The sequence below is a fragment of the Dreissena polymorpha genome, chromosome 2 (assembly GCF_020536995.1).
Source record: "Dreissena polymorpha isolate Duluth1 chromosome 2, UMN_Dpol_1.0, whole genome shotgun sequence".
In the NCBI taxonomy this organism is placed as follows: Eukaryota; Metazoa; Mollusca; class Bivalvia; order Myida; family Dreissenidae; genus Dreissena; species Dreissena polymorpha.
This window is the reverse complement of record NC_068356.1, coordinates 43559636-43576483: the sequence shown is the minus strand read 5'-3', so window position 1 is coordinate 43576483 and position 16848 is coordinate 43559636. Positions and strand designations below refer to the sequence as shown.

Sequence of the window (16848 nt, the reverse complement as noted above, 5' to 3'; positions counted from 1 at the left end):
AGCACATATGAAGTAACAATAAGAGACGGTGGTTTCTCACAAGGGGAAATAGCGAACTATACGTGTAAACCAGGGTATAGTTATCAAAGCGGAAACCTTACCAGGTATTCAAAGTCAGATTTGTCTGAGATCTATTGATTTCATGTCTTTGTAGTTCATATATTGAGCTTATTGCCGTAGTGAATAGTGTATGCACTTGTTATTGAAACCGTAGTCCACTTTTCAAAAACCAACATAAATTATAAAGCTTTAAATCTTACATTTTCTTTTACAAAACCTTCTGCGACTACACGTTTAAGCTAACAATGTTCTTATAGGATATGCCAGGACAATAACAGTTGGTCAGGTATCGCTCCAACTTGCGTGGCTGATTGTGAACTGCCGACAGCGATTATGAACGGCTTCTACACGTTAACTCAAGGAACCACATTTGGCAGCAGAGCTACATACATGTGTCAAGCAGGGTTCAAGCTAGTAAATTTAGCATCCAATCTGACATGCGGTTCGAGCTCTCAATATAGCGGTTCGAGTTCTCAATGGATCGGTACACAGCCAGAATGTGAGATAATTGACTGCGGCCAACCTTCCGATGTGAAAAATGGATCATTTAGTCTTTCGTCCGGAACTCACTACGGTAGCATTGGAACGGCGACGTGCGTCGCAGGGTACGAGATCAATGAATCTGCAAATATCATGTGTGATATTAATGGCGATTGGAACGGTTCTTTTCCCGACTGTACTCCAGTTGATTGTGGATCGGTGCAAAACATTGAAAACGGAAATGCCACTTTAACCGGAACAACATTTGGGCATACTGCAACCTATAACTGTGTGTCGGGCTTTGAATTAGTTGGACCAAACCTGTTGACATGCAATGCGTCGTCCGAATGGGAACCATATAAACCAAATTGCGTTGCTGATTGTGGACCACCAACACAGATTATGAACGGCTCGTACACTTTGTCCCAGGGAACCACATTAAGCAGCACAGCGACTTACCAGTGTCAAGCAGGGTTCCAGCTAGCCAAAGGGAATTCCTCTCTGATATGCGATGAGAATTCTCAATGGATCGGTTCACAACCAGAATGTGAAATAATTGAGTGCGGCCAACCTCCCGATGTGAAAAATGGATCATTTAGTCTTTCGTCCGGAACTCAGTACGGTAGCATTGGAACGGCGACGTGCGTCGAAGGGTACGAGATCCACGAAACTGCAAATATCATGTGTGGTGATAATGGCAATTGGAACGGATCTCTTTCCGACTGCGCCCCAGTTGATTGTGGATCGGCGCAAAACATTTCAAACGGACATGTCGCTTCAACAGGAACAACCTTTGGACATACTGCAACCTATTACTGTATTACAGGCTTTGCATTAGCTGGACCTAACCTGGTGAAATGCAATGCGTCGGCCGAATGGGAACCATATGTACCAAGTTGCCAAGGCACGTATCAATAAGCTAATCATTAATAATTAAACTATTATACCAAATGCATTTTAAAATTATTTTTTTAATCTCTTGTCATTAACATGTTAATGGTGTTAATAATATTTTGATATTTGATATTGTCTTTATTTTGCAAGACGTACGTTTCGTAAAGAAATTCTAAACTCCTCTTATTTGAATTAACTACGTTATATGTTTGACTTTTAGTTAAGAATACCAGTATTGAAAGCGTACCCAAGAAGCTATACATTATGCCGTGCATTTGTTACAACAAGACGTTCACGGGACTGACGGAGGAGCAGATAATAGCTCAGTTGATACGGAACATGTCCATAGACACGCGCAACACCAGCATGGCGCTCAACAAGCTACGCTGCAGGCAAGATGACCGACCTTTCTGTGTTATAACCGGTTACATTACTATCGGAGTCATCGGCGGGATGTTTCTACTGTTGGTTCTCTCAGATGTCCCCAGGCTTATTCACGATTTTCGATTCTATTTTTAATAAAACAAAACGAAAAACTGCATAATATAATTACACCATATTAATGCGTACTTGTCCCAAAGTAAGCCACGTGATAATGAGTAAACATGTTAAGTGTATTAATATATTTAATGGCACAGCCAGCTTTAGTGATTCTAACCAAGTAGTTTGGCTACAGGCTTTATGACATTATTCATGTAAAAAGATTATAAAACGAAACGGAAATATGTCTGACCCGCATACTCGTGATCTGCAGGACAACACTATAAAATATAAGAAAATGGTTTCATTTGAAACGCTTCGAATCATATCACTCAAACTATTTACCTACTGAATTACATAGATGATTATCATCACGACATTTACGAATACAGTTGCGAAGTAGATGGTTTAATAATGATATGATAGTTTGAAAACAATTATTTGTACATTCCGTTAATTCTATTGGCGATTGTGCATGTGAGTTTCTTTTTTCTTGTGTATTTCTTAATATTCTCCGTGCATTCCATGTCAGTTACATAGACGAATGTGCGTGTGTGTTTCTTTTTTATTGTGTGTTTATTGTGTGTTTCTTGCTTACTTTGAACATTCCGAGTTAATTGCATAGGGCAATGTGTATTTGTTTGTTTAAAAAAAAAAATTTGTCAAAATATTTAAAAAGCCTCTTCTTACGCGGATGTCTTAGAATATGAAGTAATACAATAAAACAGAAAAAAAGCTTCTTTGTTTAATGAAGAATAATCTTGTAACGATAGAAGCATCCTTAAACTTACAAAGGAACAACGCTTAACTGCTGTGCACTTCTGTGCATGTAAACAAGAAGAGTTGCTCCTCACCAATCAGTAAGAATATATGGTTATCACAGCCGTCGCAAATATAATTGTGCAGGTCTACAAAAAAACACAAGAAGTTTAATCAATGTACTCTTCTATATGGAATAATGTTTCAATTTTTGCATACATATTTTTGAATAAATTTGCATTAATCATGGGTTTTTAATAAGGCGTAGATTTAACCAATGGGTTTTTAATAAAGGCGTAGATTTAACCAATATTGACTCGTTGTTATATATATTTATATATATATATTGTTTTGTATATTTACGATGTTTTTGTAAAACTTTTAAGAATACATAGAATAACTTGTAAAGATCATGGTATTCGACTAACAAAAGTGGTTGAGTGGTCATTACAAATCTGGGGATCGTGGGTTCGATCCCCAGCCCGACCTAACTTATTTACGGATTGGTCTCAAAATACTTTCTACGGTCCCTCTTCTTCTTCCTCTGTAACGTGTAAGGTAGCTTTCAGTTCCTGGCATAAGTATGTGCACTAAGCACTGGTTTTGGATCAATAATTTGTCTTCATCAATTTAAAGTCAAGTGTATTATTTAAAATATATAATTCATTGCGTTAGATTCTTATAAAATAAGGGCACAAAAAAACATTTTAATAGACTCGTAAGAGAGTTACTTCGCTTCTCATTTGTTGTTTTCATGTCTTTGCCATAGTTGTGATTTTTTGTCGATTTTGTTTTGTTTCAATTGCGCAGGAGTTTATTAAGTCAGGCCGGTCCAATAACATATTGCCATATTGTTTGTACTCAATTTTGAATTCACGAGGAGAGAGAAACTAAAAAAGAGATCTACTGTTCGCTTCTATTGAGCAACATAGCGGAATTCTTACCGTCTAAGCAAACTATCGGTCTTCATAAATATATCTATTTAAGGACACTGAACAAATTCATCGAGCTCGATGACCTATATTGAGTGGTCCATTTAATCTACAAAGAGGCCTTGTCGACTAAAGTTTATTTATTTTTAATAAATATTGTTCGAAATGTTTAATTTGTTGTAATGCTACTTAAGTATTCACATTCAATAACCGGTACATCGTCAATTCGTGTGGAGTATATGTTGAAAGTAAATAGTCCAACAATCGAACGCAATAATTTAATATTCATTCGGTCAAATATTAATTGATATATCAAATAAAATTATATATTGCATTCATTTTACGATTCAATAATGAGTTTAATATAACTTGCTTCGTGCGCTTCGCGTTAATCTTGGCAATAAACGTGACAGATGCAATCGTGCTAAATATCGTCATATTGCGTAACGTCTTTGTGATTAAACAAGTATCGAGGTGTAAATACATGTTATAATTTAGATCAAATCAAGTTATATTTACAATCTATTTAACTATGATACTCACATGTTCCGTATAGACGTGTTATATCAAGATAAAATAAAAGTCTTCACTAATTTATATTTTTCACTCATCAGTTTCACGTGCAGCATACGTTTTTTTAAGTTTTACATATAGTTGTTTTAACCTGCTTGATGCGAACGAAATAAAAAGCTTTCCACACTTGATGCAACCATGAACAGCAGTTATCGTTATATATCCGTTTACTTTTCATAATGCTTCGTCTGATTAAATATAGTACATTGTATATTGATATGTTCAATCCTGCATACAATTATTTTCCAGAACGAATTGTACAAATCTTGTGTTGGTTGTCTTATGTTACGTCCTTGAAAAGGCAATCGGTAACTTCTTTTCAAGTAGTAGTAGAAGTAGTAGTAGTAGTAGTAGTAGTAGTAGTAGAAGTAGAAGAAGTAGTAGTAGTAGTAGTAGTAGTAGTAGAAGTAGTAGTAGTAGTAGTAGTAGTAGTAGTAGTAGTAGTAGTAGTAGTAGTAGTAGAAGTAGTAGTAGCAGTAGTAGAAGAAGTTGTAGTAGAAGAAGTAGAAGAAGAAGAAGTAGTATAAAAAGTATTATTATTAGTAGTAGTGGTAGAAAAAGTAGTAGAAGAAGTAGAAGTAGTAGAAATAGTAGTAGTATAAATACTAATAGTAGATGTTGTAGTAATAGTAGCAGTAGTAGTAGTAGTAGAAGTAGTAGAAGTAATAGTAGTAGAAGTAGTAGTAGTAATTGTAGTAGTAGCAGTAGTAGTAGTAGTAGAAGTAGTAGTAGTAGTAGTAGTAGTAGCAGTAGTTGTAGAAATAGAAGTAGTAATAGTGGTAGTAATAATAATAATAATAATAATAATAATAATAATAATAATAATAATAATAATAATAATTATAAGTAGTAGTAGTAGTAGTAGTAGTGATAGTAGAAGTAGTAATATTAGTAGAAGTAGCAGTAGTAGTAGTAGTAGAAGTAGTGGTGGTAGTAGTAGTAGTAGTAGTAGTAGTAGTAGTAGTAGTAGTAGTATTTGTAGTAGTAGTAGTAGTAGTAGTAATAGAAGTAGTAGTTGTAGTAGTAGAATTAGTAGTAGTAGTAGTAGTAGTAGTAGTAGTAGTAGTAGTAGTAGTAGTAGTAGTAGAAGTAGTAGTAGTAGTAGTAGTAGTAGTAGTAGTAGTAGTAGAAGTAGTAGTAGTAGTAGTAGTTGTAGTAGTAGTATTAGTAGTAGTAGTAGTAGTAGTAGTTGTAGTAGTAGTAGTAGTAGTAGTAGTAGTAGTAGTAGTAGTAGTAGTAGTAGTAGTAGTAGAAGTAGAAGTTGTTGTTGTTGTTGTATTATTGATTATAGAATTGTTTCATAAATTGTATTTGGATTATAAAACAAAGTAAAATTTGCTCAACTTAGTTATTATTAAATCATGGAACAAAATGTGTCGAAGTGGTTGTGCACACCTGTGTCCAAGTTCGAACATTTTACATTTTTTTATGAAACAAAACAATTTACACGTTTATTGCTATACATATAGTTATATTCTGAAAGATAAATGCATTTTCTGTTGTTATACAGTTTATTTGGTGCAATTATTGCTTTTGGAAGCGAATGTTCTTCTTTTGTTCTGACCCTGGAGTTGTACAGGAAATTTGACAGTTGTATCCCTTGTATACTTTTATAGTATGTAGAGTATTTTTCTTAAAGGTCCATGTGATCCTGCCCAATGAACCTCGAATATCATGATTATCACTCAATATCTATATTATTGCAAATTTACACACGTTTTTTTATTATTTAGACTAACATGTAAAATATAGATGTTTACATAAAACCTGAACCGGAAGTATATCTCAACAGAATTGTTAACTAAACTGCGATCATACACCCTTGTTAACAGTTCAATATCGTGTGTATCTGAATACATCGCGCTTTATCGTAGTATGATCCTTTTTAAAAATAGTTTGACGCGTATACCAAGTAATACTGTACAAAGATCTATCAAATCATCAATAGCAAATAAAACAAAAGGTCCACGTGACTTAAGCACTCACTTGAAGCCCGAATGAGCTATGCTATTATCAGAAAGTGGAGTTCAGAATAATAAAAGTACTTAACGAAAAATAAATAGTTAATGTCTATGCACATTTTAATGTCGAACTCGGCTGAGATATAAAAAGAACACATGTTCTGAATAAGTTTCAGGAAGATTTCACTTGAAATTTGACTCCTACAGTATTAACCAGGCTCACTATAGCCATACAAGGAAAACTGCAACACTCCCTGACAGCCATATTTTTCAGCGGGCTGGAACTATTTTCAACGTACTGGAATTATTTTCAAACACTGTTCTTATAGCATAATATATCTGAAGCGTTATTTCGCCCCTTATGTCTTTATTTACAGTTTTCTGTAAGTAAGAATATACAATTGTAATACCAACAGTGTTGACTTTCTCAACCTGTGCCATTGTTTGATATAACATGTTACACGAGCTGGTTTGCTGAATGTTTTGCTGATTCAGTTCTAATTTAACTGGATAAATGGGGCTTTATGCATTGCCCTAAAAAGTCGTCTTAAATAAGCATGTGCAAACTGCAGAGGCTAATCACGGGTGAAACTTTTTGTTATTATGGTATTTCTTTATTTAAAGGTAGTCTCTTCTTAGCAAAAACCTGTTTATACAGAAAGTGTCATCCCTGATTCACTTGTGTGCACAGGCTAATCAGGGACGACACTATACGCACACGCATTGAGCAAGATCTTTCCATAGCGAGGCAATATATTCTTAAGACATATATACCGGCAGCTCTGTTGTGACAAGAAATAGCCTCATCAAATTTTCCAGCTTTGATAAACGAGTCTGCCTTGCGACCTTGCTGGTGCGCCTTCAAACAACAGAAAGTAGAGATAAAAAAGCACAAAAACAAAATCAGCCTCACTCTGTGAAAAGAGGGTTTAAAGCATATTCATAAAATGTCATCTCATATTAGCATGCGTAGACTGCACAGGCTAATCTGGGATTACACTTTAATGCACATGCATTTAACCCCGTATTTTTTCAGAGCACGACTCAAATGTAAATCACACATTCGAATTACTTTTGTGCCATAAGTAAAACATTTGCTGTGTAATTTAAATCACAATATGCAGAAAACATTTTTTGTTGTCAGGACATCTGCCAAAATATTAGTTTGATTTTTTTTTTGATTATTGGCATCGTCGGATACCCACGTTCGACCCATTCCGTTACTCTCCATATCGAACGTGGGACATTACGAGCTCTTTTCACCGTTTTAGGGTGTGTCAAATCCAGTATTTTCATTGGATCCCTCACGGTTTCATGAGGATATTTTTTACCAATGATACAACTCGTACCGAAGAGACTTCGGGTTTGTTGTCAAAATTGCGTCGTCCGTAGAAATGGAATTTCGTCGTGCATGCGTTTACTTTAAAATTGAAAATTTAAACGACTTTCAGAGTAAAAGTATCTCTAGTCTCTTACATGGGCGCGATGTCTTTTTAAGCACTCGGACAGGTGGATGGAAAAGCTTGGTGTATCAAATCGCAATTATCCATGCGAAGCATTGACACCTCCAAAGCGAAATTATTTTTGTAAACTGCGATTTCGTTGGTCTACTGAAAGGTTACAGTTAAGGTCGAAACGGCGTGTATTGCTTATATTGTCCCACGGCTAAAGCTGGAGAGTAACGGAATGAATTAGTCGTGGGTAGCCGACGATGGATTATTGGTGATCATTTCATCTTCTTGAAAAACTTTACTGGACCTTTGTACAAAAAGGGGCATAATCCGTCTAAATAGCTGCTAACAGTTATAGGTCTTGGTCAGTGAATGTTCATTAAGAACCATTTCACTTTTATGCATCTTGTTAAGCAAGCTTGTACAATGACCCACATACACATGTGCAAACTTAAGTTTAACACGTTTTCTGTAAGCACAATTATATCAAAGCTTATTGAGACACTCTTTAGTCCCTTTTACGGGAAGAGCTGGTACTTAATGTTGACAGAGGAAATAATGAGAACGCTCTCTGATTAAAGATATAAATATCAAACCCAGGACATAATGATAACTCGGCAGACAGGATATCCACTATGCCACAGCATATACATTTATTATTATATGTGAATTCTGACCTGTAAACATATATGTTGCATGTGTAATGTAAACTATTTAAACTTCAGAGCATGATTTGTTTTTAAAGGGGAAAATATTTGCTAAATTGCATGTCAGATTTATGGAATATTGTCAGTGACCTCACACAATCATCCGAACCACCTGTGATGATTAAATAAAATACCGGTACCGGCAATAGGAACAGTGATACAAAGATGTTGAATGTTGACCTAAGATTACATGCATGACGCATATAATTGATGCATAATCCAAACATTTGTGTGAGTAGTAAGGCTCAGAGTGTTTAGTCAATATATCTGTAGTTGAGGTTATAATGGTTAACTAATGGTTATTTGACCAATCCAATATTTGTTTTATGTCTGATAATCGAGATCATAGGTTTTTCAGTCCAAATTTAGTGCTTTATTGTACATGTTAATAAGGAAGTATTTTTTGCAATATAAGGACAATATTTGTTATAATTTTTAAAGAACACATTTTAAAAAATTGTGACCAAAATGTTACAGTTAATTTTACATCAACACATTCCAGCAAAAAATAAACAGTGCATTGGTATTTAGGGTAAATTGTGTGTATAATTAAACAAGAGTGCCAAGACAGCCCTAGTTCGCTCACCTGAGAGGAGTCGGTTCATTCAATCTTTACCAAACGTAAAACTTGACCTAGATTTTGTCCAGACAAACATCCTGGTCAATTTTATCATTATTGAACCAAAACTCTGGCATATGGAGTGATTTTGTTTTTGTAAAATTTGACCTGGTGACCTATATTTTGAGTTGACCCCCCTTACCAAACATCAAACTTTGCTTACAAAAATAAATATTAAGACAAAGATTCATAAAATCTGAAACAACATTGTAACCTCTAGAGTGTTTACAAGGATTTTGTATAATATAATGAAAATTTTGACAATCTAAAGGCAATAATTATGCCATTAATTATGTGATATATATAAAACCAATCTTTTCACCAAGTTCCATGATGATTAGGCAAAACAAAAAATGTGACTTCTAGAGTGTTCACAAGCTTTTTTTACTATATAAATATGAGAAAAATTCCCCTGCCCCCGGCAGCCATGTTATTCAACTGACCGGAACCATTTTCAAACTCAACTCTCATATCAATATAAAAAAGTGAAACTCCAGCTGCTGGAGCAGTATTGAGAAAACAAATGTTCTGACCAAATTTCATGAAAATTGGTCCAAAAATGTGAATTCTAGAGTGTTCACATGTTTTCACTTTATACATATAGAGAAAAATGCCCCGCCCACTGGCGGCCATGTTTTTTCACCGATCTGGACCATTTTAGAACTCCTCCGAGATATCAATAAAACCAATGTTTTGACCAACTTTCATGATGATTGGGCAAAATTTGTGACTTCTAGAGTGTTTACAAGGTTTGTCTATAGCCAAATAAGGTAACTGCCACGCCCACTGGCGGTCATGTTTTTCAACGGACCGGAACCACTTTTGAACTCAACCAACATATCATTAGGACAAACATTTTGACAAAGTTACATGAAGATTGGGCATGAAATGTGACTTCTACAGTGTTTACAAGTTTTTTCATTTATTTGACCTAGTGACCTAGTTTTTGACCCGGCACGACCGAGTTTCGATCTCTACCGAGATTTCATTGGGACAAAGCTTCTGACCAAGTTTCATGAAGATCGGACAATAAATGTGACCTCTAGAGTGTTTACGAATAAATGTGGACAGACGACGGACGGACGACGGACAAAGACCGGTCACAAAAGATCAGCTGAGCAATCAGGTGAGCTAAAAAAAAGTAAAACCTAAACTGAATGTACAAAGTCACATAATCTGCTTTGAAAACATGGGTACCGATATATTAGTTTTCTCAAGAAAACCTAGCCCAAAGAACAGTGAGATTGGTAAACATTTCTGAAGGGCATTTTAACATTATTGTAATTGGAACAATTTGGAAATGATATTTTTATACTACAAAAAATAAGGTTGTTTGTATAGCACAATGATTGTTTTGATAGATCAGTATTGATGTGTGACCAGAGCCACAGACTATTGTTTGCACCTACAAATGGCTGTATCAATAAGAAATAGATTTACATACAGCATCACGTGAGTTAAAAGAAAATGAACAAACAAATTCATTTAATTGATATCCCCTTCAAAATAAATTGTGTTTATAAATGGGTGAAAATTCCTCGATATAGTATGGTATTGTCATAAACAATAAATAAGTGTAGGGAAATTGTTTTTATGATTTGAAATTTTCCTTATTGATATCTATACACCCATGAAGTTTCATGTTGAAATATTGCAGCATATCTGAGATATAGCATTGAAAAGTTATGTCATACAAAAATCAACTATAGGCATTAACTCTAGGTTAAAAAGGTGCAGGGTTATGGTTCGTGTGCATTGTACTTCTTCCCATTGATATCTACACACCCATGAAGTTTCATGTTGAAATGTTGCATCACATTTGAGATAAAGCCCTGAAATGTTCCATCATACAAAAACAATAAAGGGCAATAACCCTTATTTATTAAATAAAATTAAATTTTAAAAAAGTAAAGGGTTATGATTCTTAATTATGGCACTGCTCCTTTATCAAATTTTACGATTTGTGTTTGTTTTCCTTTTTTAGAAGCTGCCATGAATAGTGCTGGGCATCACACAAGCCATTCTGAGACTGTTGAGCTCAACCGACCAATTTGGTTTCCATAAACCAACAAAGGAGGGATTCCTGAACTCTAAATGTTTCCAATGAATAAAGATATTAGCCCTGGTGATCTTATTTATTCGTTCTGTTGATATACTTTGATGGAACATATGTGAACTTGCATAGATTTTTAGAGAGCTTATATGTGTCTGTCTGTATCCCTTACTCTCATAGTATCGGTCCTCCTCATAGTATCGTGTCTGTAGTGAAAACCCTTCAAGAAGTGCTTGAAAGTTAATGTTTTTTTTTCAATTTTTAGAAGTTATTATTTATTTGATGGTTATCCATGACTTTTACGACGATCATTCTCATGATTTTTGGTGTTTGTTGGAAAGTAGGTCATGTTCATTCCAGGATGATGCTCTTAAATTTTAATTACGTTACACACAACAATGTTAGTTTGTTTAGGGAATAATAGTAGCTTTATTAAATGTTTTATTTGCCGCTTATTTTTTAATAAAATGTAAAAAATTTTTTCCATTAAATGCTTTTTTTAGAACAAGCACATGCGCATAGTAACAAATCTTAGCAACCAATCAGAAAGGCCAATACTATAAGACTATTGTACATGAAACAGATTACTACAGGTAGCTGCAAATGTATGGCTAGCCAGTATTTTGTCAAAACATTTTCAATTTAAATGCAGGTTTCGTTGTCAGGGGTGGGATTTAAGAACAACCCTCCAGGGGAGGAAAATGCTGGACCCCCCTTACAGGGTTAAATTAATCTCTTCGTGTTTATATAGATCCAGCAAAGTTAGTAACTTTTTTTGTAATTAAGTTTGATGTTCAAAGGGAGGAAATCAGCTGATATGAGGAGAAATCACATCCCTGGTTGTTATGTCAAAGAATACACATTTAACTATAGATTGACAGATAACACATGCATGTTTTTGTATTTGTTCACTTCCAAATTTCGTATGTAGTCATAAACAGGGATGATAATACGGATAGACATGCTAAACAAAATCAGCTATGGAATTATTAAGATCAGATGTTCAAACATTGTAAACGGGTTGTTAAAATAACGATTTGAGGACAAAAACAGTTGTGTCCATGCAATTAGGCTGTATGTTGACCAGTGCCTGCAAATAAATGTTAAACTAGAAATGGTGCGGCAGAGGCCAACGTGTATCCCCAAGCCGCATATTTGACCCAGGGGGCACCCCAGGGTTGGTAATGGGGCCATGTATAGTTGAGATTGACTGTATTGTCATAAGAGATGTTCAGTATCAATTGGAAATGAATCGTTGTAGAAATTAAGAAGTTAATCTTAAAAAACATAAAACAAGAAATGTGTTTGTCCGAAACACAATGCCCCCTACTGCGCCGCTTTGATTTTTTTTCTCATTCGGCAGGTTCATTACTTACCTCCCTTTAAAGCTTATTACTAAGCCCTTGGATTTGTTTTTTTTTGACCTTCGACCTTGACCTTTCACCACTCAAATTATGCAGCTCCATGAGATACACGTGCATGCCAAATATCAAGTTGCTATCTTCAATATTGCAAAAGTTATGTCCAATGCACCATACCGGGGGCATAAAAATGTCTTATTATTATTATGAGTGAAAATCTCTGACCCGGCCCCATCCCAACCCCCATAACTTTTGACCCAGGGGTAAGATCAAAATTCCAAATAGTGCCGGGTACACATATGCTCATAGCTACCATGTGTGCAAGTTTCAAGGTTCTAGTGCTTATAGTGTAGGAGGAGATAGTGGCCAGGACGCACGGACGGACAGACGGCGGAGATAACCACAATATCCCCACGCTTTTAAAAAAAGAGTGGGGATAACGAGTAATGAAAAACTTGCGACAAGTATGTAAAAGCACTTAGTACCTAAACCACAGTATAATGCAGCAACAAGCTTGTTTAATCAATTCATTAATATGATTTCCTGTTTATTGTGAAATACATAATTTTGCTGTTACTCTTTGTTCCATGATAAATGATTATGTATAATATTCTGGTACAAAAGCATAATTGTATATCATTTTAAAGATAATACAATTTTATGATTTTGTTTTGTAGCGCCATACATTACCATATAAGTTTATATGTATCTTCTGAATATATTAACATTATGTGCTTTTGCTAGCGGCTAAGCCTAGAAAGACAATCAGTGATATATAAGCTCATATGATTACTGATATATCTGTGTTTGTTCCATGTGTTATAAGCATGTATTAATACAAAAATATGGATTATAAGACAATTTTGTTTGCATTCAAATCTTTTATATACAGCTACATATACACATTATGTATATGCAGTTACGATTGTGATTTATGAATTGCTTAAACATTGATAGTTTGTTTGTGAAGACAGAATTTAAAGTAGGCAACACAAGTTTGCGAAAGAAAACCCTGTCAGATACCTATATGTATGAAATATTTCAATTACAAAACAAGTGTGCTGTCCCTCAGTTCAGCTCTACATCATTATACATTGATAATCCTGACAATAAAAATTGATTGGACGCATTACATTATTTTGATAACCTATGTTTAATCAGGGTATATAAGAATCAACAGCTTTAATTGACTTGAGACATAACACAAACAATCTGTTTCCTGGGTATACTTAGGACCAGTTTTTGGTTTTTAAAGGGTAATCTAAAGAACGCTTCCACTTAAAGGATCAATACTGAGATTTCCGAGTCGCTAAGCGGACACCATATCCACCAGTGACCACGCCACAGCAACCAAACTATATTTGAATTCTAGAGGCTAAATACGCACACAATTGTAAAATATTAGATATAAAAGCTTGGCGGATGTAAAACGCTTCATCCATTAAAAATAAGATTGTATTGTTTGGATGCATTATTTTTGTATTGAAACAATTATGTTTTGTACAAAATAATGTTCAACTTTTTATAACATTTCATGGTTATCAAATAAGCTTTTGCCCGTAAATAAGGTAGCACCTATTATCATTTAGTTTATAATGTGAACTTGAATTAATGTAACATCCGGAAGAAATATCCGAATTGTTGAATACTTCTGTAAATAAAATTTATGTAGAATGCATAGCTGATTCGATGCTTTACAGAATGAAGATATTGTAAATATATATATGTTTATTGTACCATATTCAGTGGCGACTGTATATTGTAAATATTGTTAATCCAAACCTAAGAGAAAATATAGTTTTTAAGCGGCTATTAAAACAAACATTGGTAGTATTACTCGCAAAGTGCTTAACTTTAACTTACATTTTTACCGCATTTTTAGTTTTTGTAAATTGTGTCTTATCACGGAGTGTATATTGTATCATCTAGAGTCCGTGGTCTTATCAAGTGAAAATGGTCTAAATTATTAAATTGTTTAATTATTTCCTTTTGAAAACGCAGTTGTTGTTGAAGTCGTTGTCGTCGTCATCAACAGTGTCAGCTAAAAAAGCGCTGTTCCATATATACGTATTCCACTCCCGGATTTTCTGCACAGGGCGAAGAAATTTCTGCGGTGGATTATTTGCGGCTGTAGATATATCAGTAAATAACCCTGTGTTGGATTTTATGCGTACATTCGCAAATCTCTAATAGAGACGTGGGAAATTTCTGCGTACAGGCGCAGATATTCCTAAGGTGGATTATTTGATAAATCAGGATGGAGTACCATTTTTGTTTTTTTACATATCGGTTATCTTTCGATGCAATAAAAAAGTCAATGTGTTCATGTTGGAAACGTTAGAAGCTGATATGCCTTTAACGTGATACATCATGTACTTGCCAGACTTTTGGTCCGTCTAAGGTCAACATCAGACAACAGTCTATGTATGTATGTTAATTCTTCAGAATATAAACAACAACACACTTAGCATCTTTGTCGGGATATGTTCATTTATGAGTTTCGAGAGATGACTCTTGAAGACAGTCCAAAGGTTGTTAATTAATAATTATAAAAAAACAACAACATTTTTATGGTAAAGTTTATGTCTGTAGCACGAATGTTGCATTCTTTACTGGATAGCTTCCTTTAAAGTGGCGCATGGTACATGAAATAATGACTCTCGTGACAACCATTCTTCAATTTTGTAAAGATTTAACATTAAGTTAAACCAACTTGGTTCGTAAGTGAACGAAACAGAAGTCACGGTAATGGCATACCCGAATGTGTTCAAGATCAATCTATCACGTATGCATTGTATGTATTAATAGCTGTATTTTTTATTCTTATTTAAGTACAAATATATCTAGGTAACTCGTAGTCCAGTGGTATTTACTCGGCGCGCAATGCAACAAACAAAATTTGAAATTCTTACTAGAAAAGACCACGTTTATTCCATTGCAATCCTATACAACATTATTTTGTACTAAATATATTTTCTACGGGTCAAGTTTGTGAAGAAGATTTTCATCCGTTTGGTGATGTCATGGATAACGTCACTTAAATTTTGAATACATTGTTTAAGAATTTAAGCATTTCAGAACACAAACAAATTTTGGGTCAAATTTCTACACTGCGAGGAAAGTGAAACATGTTATTTTTCAGCGGCACTTTCAAACGCGAACTTTTGGCTGTAAATTTTAGAATTATGTGTTGTTGTTTTTTCGTTAATTTTCTATCACAATTAAGCTCAATACAAGCTCAAATCATGTGTGATTCGCACTCAAATAAACTTTTCAGAGGAAAAAATAATACAAGAAACCGTCGGAGACGGGTGATGCTTCCCAAAGTTTTTTTTTGTCACACTATTGCACTATATATTCAGATAAAAGAAAACGTCTTTAGGGCACAGTAGTTGGGGGACAATAATTTTTAATAGAAAATTTCAAAGGGCCATAAATCTGTGAAAAATTGTCCGACCAGAACCCGCTGATAATATGCATATCTGCTCTTGGTAGTGAAGCTTCCCATAAAGTTTCATTGAATTCCGGTCATTAGTTGCTGAGAAATAGCCCGGACAAGAATTGCACTTTATGTACAGTTAATGGAAAATTTCAAAAATTTCAAAGGGCAATAACTCTATGAAAAATCATCCGACCAGAACTCGCTGATAATATGCACATCTCCTCTTGGTAGTGAAGCTTTCCATAAAGTTTCATTGAATTCCGGTCATTAGTTGCTGAGAAAGAGCCCGGACAAAAATTGTACACGGACGGACACACGGACACACGGACGGACAGACGAAGCGGCGACTATATGCTCCACCCAAAATACATTTTGAGGGAGCATAAAACAACTAATTTACTTAAATGCATAAAATTACAACCTTCATTCCGATTTCTAAGTTACAACGAAGCGTGTCAAGTGTTATAAAGCCTTGTAGTCTGACTTCCTTTTTTTCCTTTGAAGTTTCATAAAATAAAATCGAATAGGTATCAAAGTCGTCTTACTTGAACCGGTACAAGTAAATCAAGCTGTAACGCAGTCTGGGCCTGGTGTGTGTCTTTGCTGTTTGTTCAGAATCGTTGTATGACAATATAATGACCACATGGGGGCTCTAAGCCATTGAAATTCAGTCTAATTTATTAATTATGATAATGATATTTGTTGAATCGATCATTGGTTTGTTGTATTGAAGAAAAAATGTTTGGGCCGCGAAGAGAGAAAACCCGTCTTTATTGTTTGCAACCAGGTCTGACACAAACCGGGCTTTCAGTCACAGCAGGTGGCTAGAGGCTTGGGGGGTTGTTCTAGCTAAAATAAATGCGATGATTGATTATTTACTGTATATATTTACAGTTGCAAATAATCCACCTGAGGAATAAATGCGCATGTACGCAGAGATTTTTCACGTCCATATTAGAGGTTTGCGTATGTTCGCATACAATCCAACACAGGACTATTTACTGTATATAACTACAGCCTGCACAGAAAATCCGGGAGGGGAATACGTATATACCTTAAATATTCCCTTGATGAAC

The 16848-nt window shown here is 34.8% G+C and overlaps 1 protein-coding gene across 1 annotated transcript; it reads left to right on the top strand.

Moving 5' to 3' along the window:
* LOC127866817 (sushi, von Willebrand factor type A, EGF and pentraxin domain-containing protein 1-like) lies at positions 1 to 2951 on the top strand. Its single transcript, XM_052407639.1, has 3 exons — positions 1 to 104; positions 318 to 1444; positions 1655 to 2951. Exons 2-3 carry the CDS (start codon positions 394 to 396, stop codon positions 1951 to 1953), a joined length of 1350 nt encoding a protein of 449 aa, XP_052263599.1. The 5' UTR covers positions 1 to 104; positions 318 to 393; the 3' UTR covers positions 1954 to 2951.
* The last annotated feature ends 13897 nt before the right edge of the window (positions 2952 to 16848 follow it).

Bases quoted from the DNA above. Each gene is read 5' to 3' on its own strand.
- LOC127866817 (XM_052407639.1), top strand. From the start codon at position 394: ATGAACGGCTTCTACACGTTAACTCAAGGAACCACATTTGGCAGCAGA. The intron at 1,445-1,654 runs GCACGTATCAAT...TTTGACTTTTAG, and splicing joins ATATGTACCAAGTTGCCAAG to TTAAGAATACCAGTATTGAA.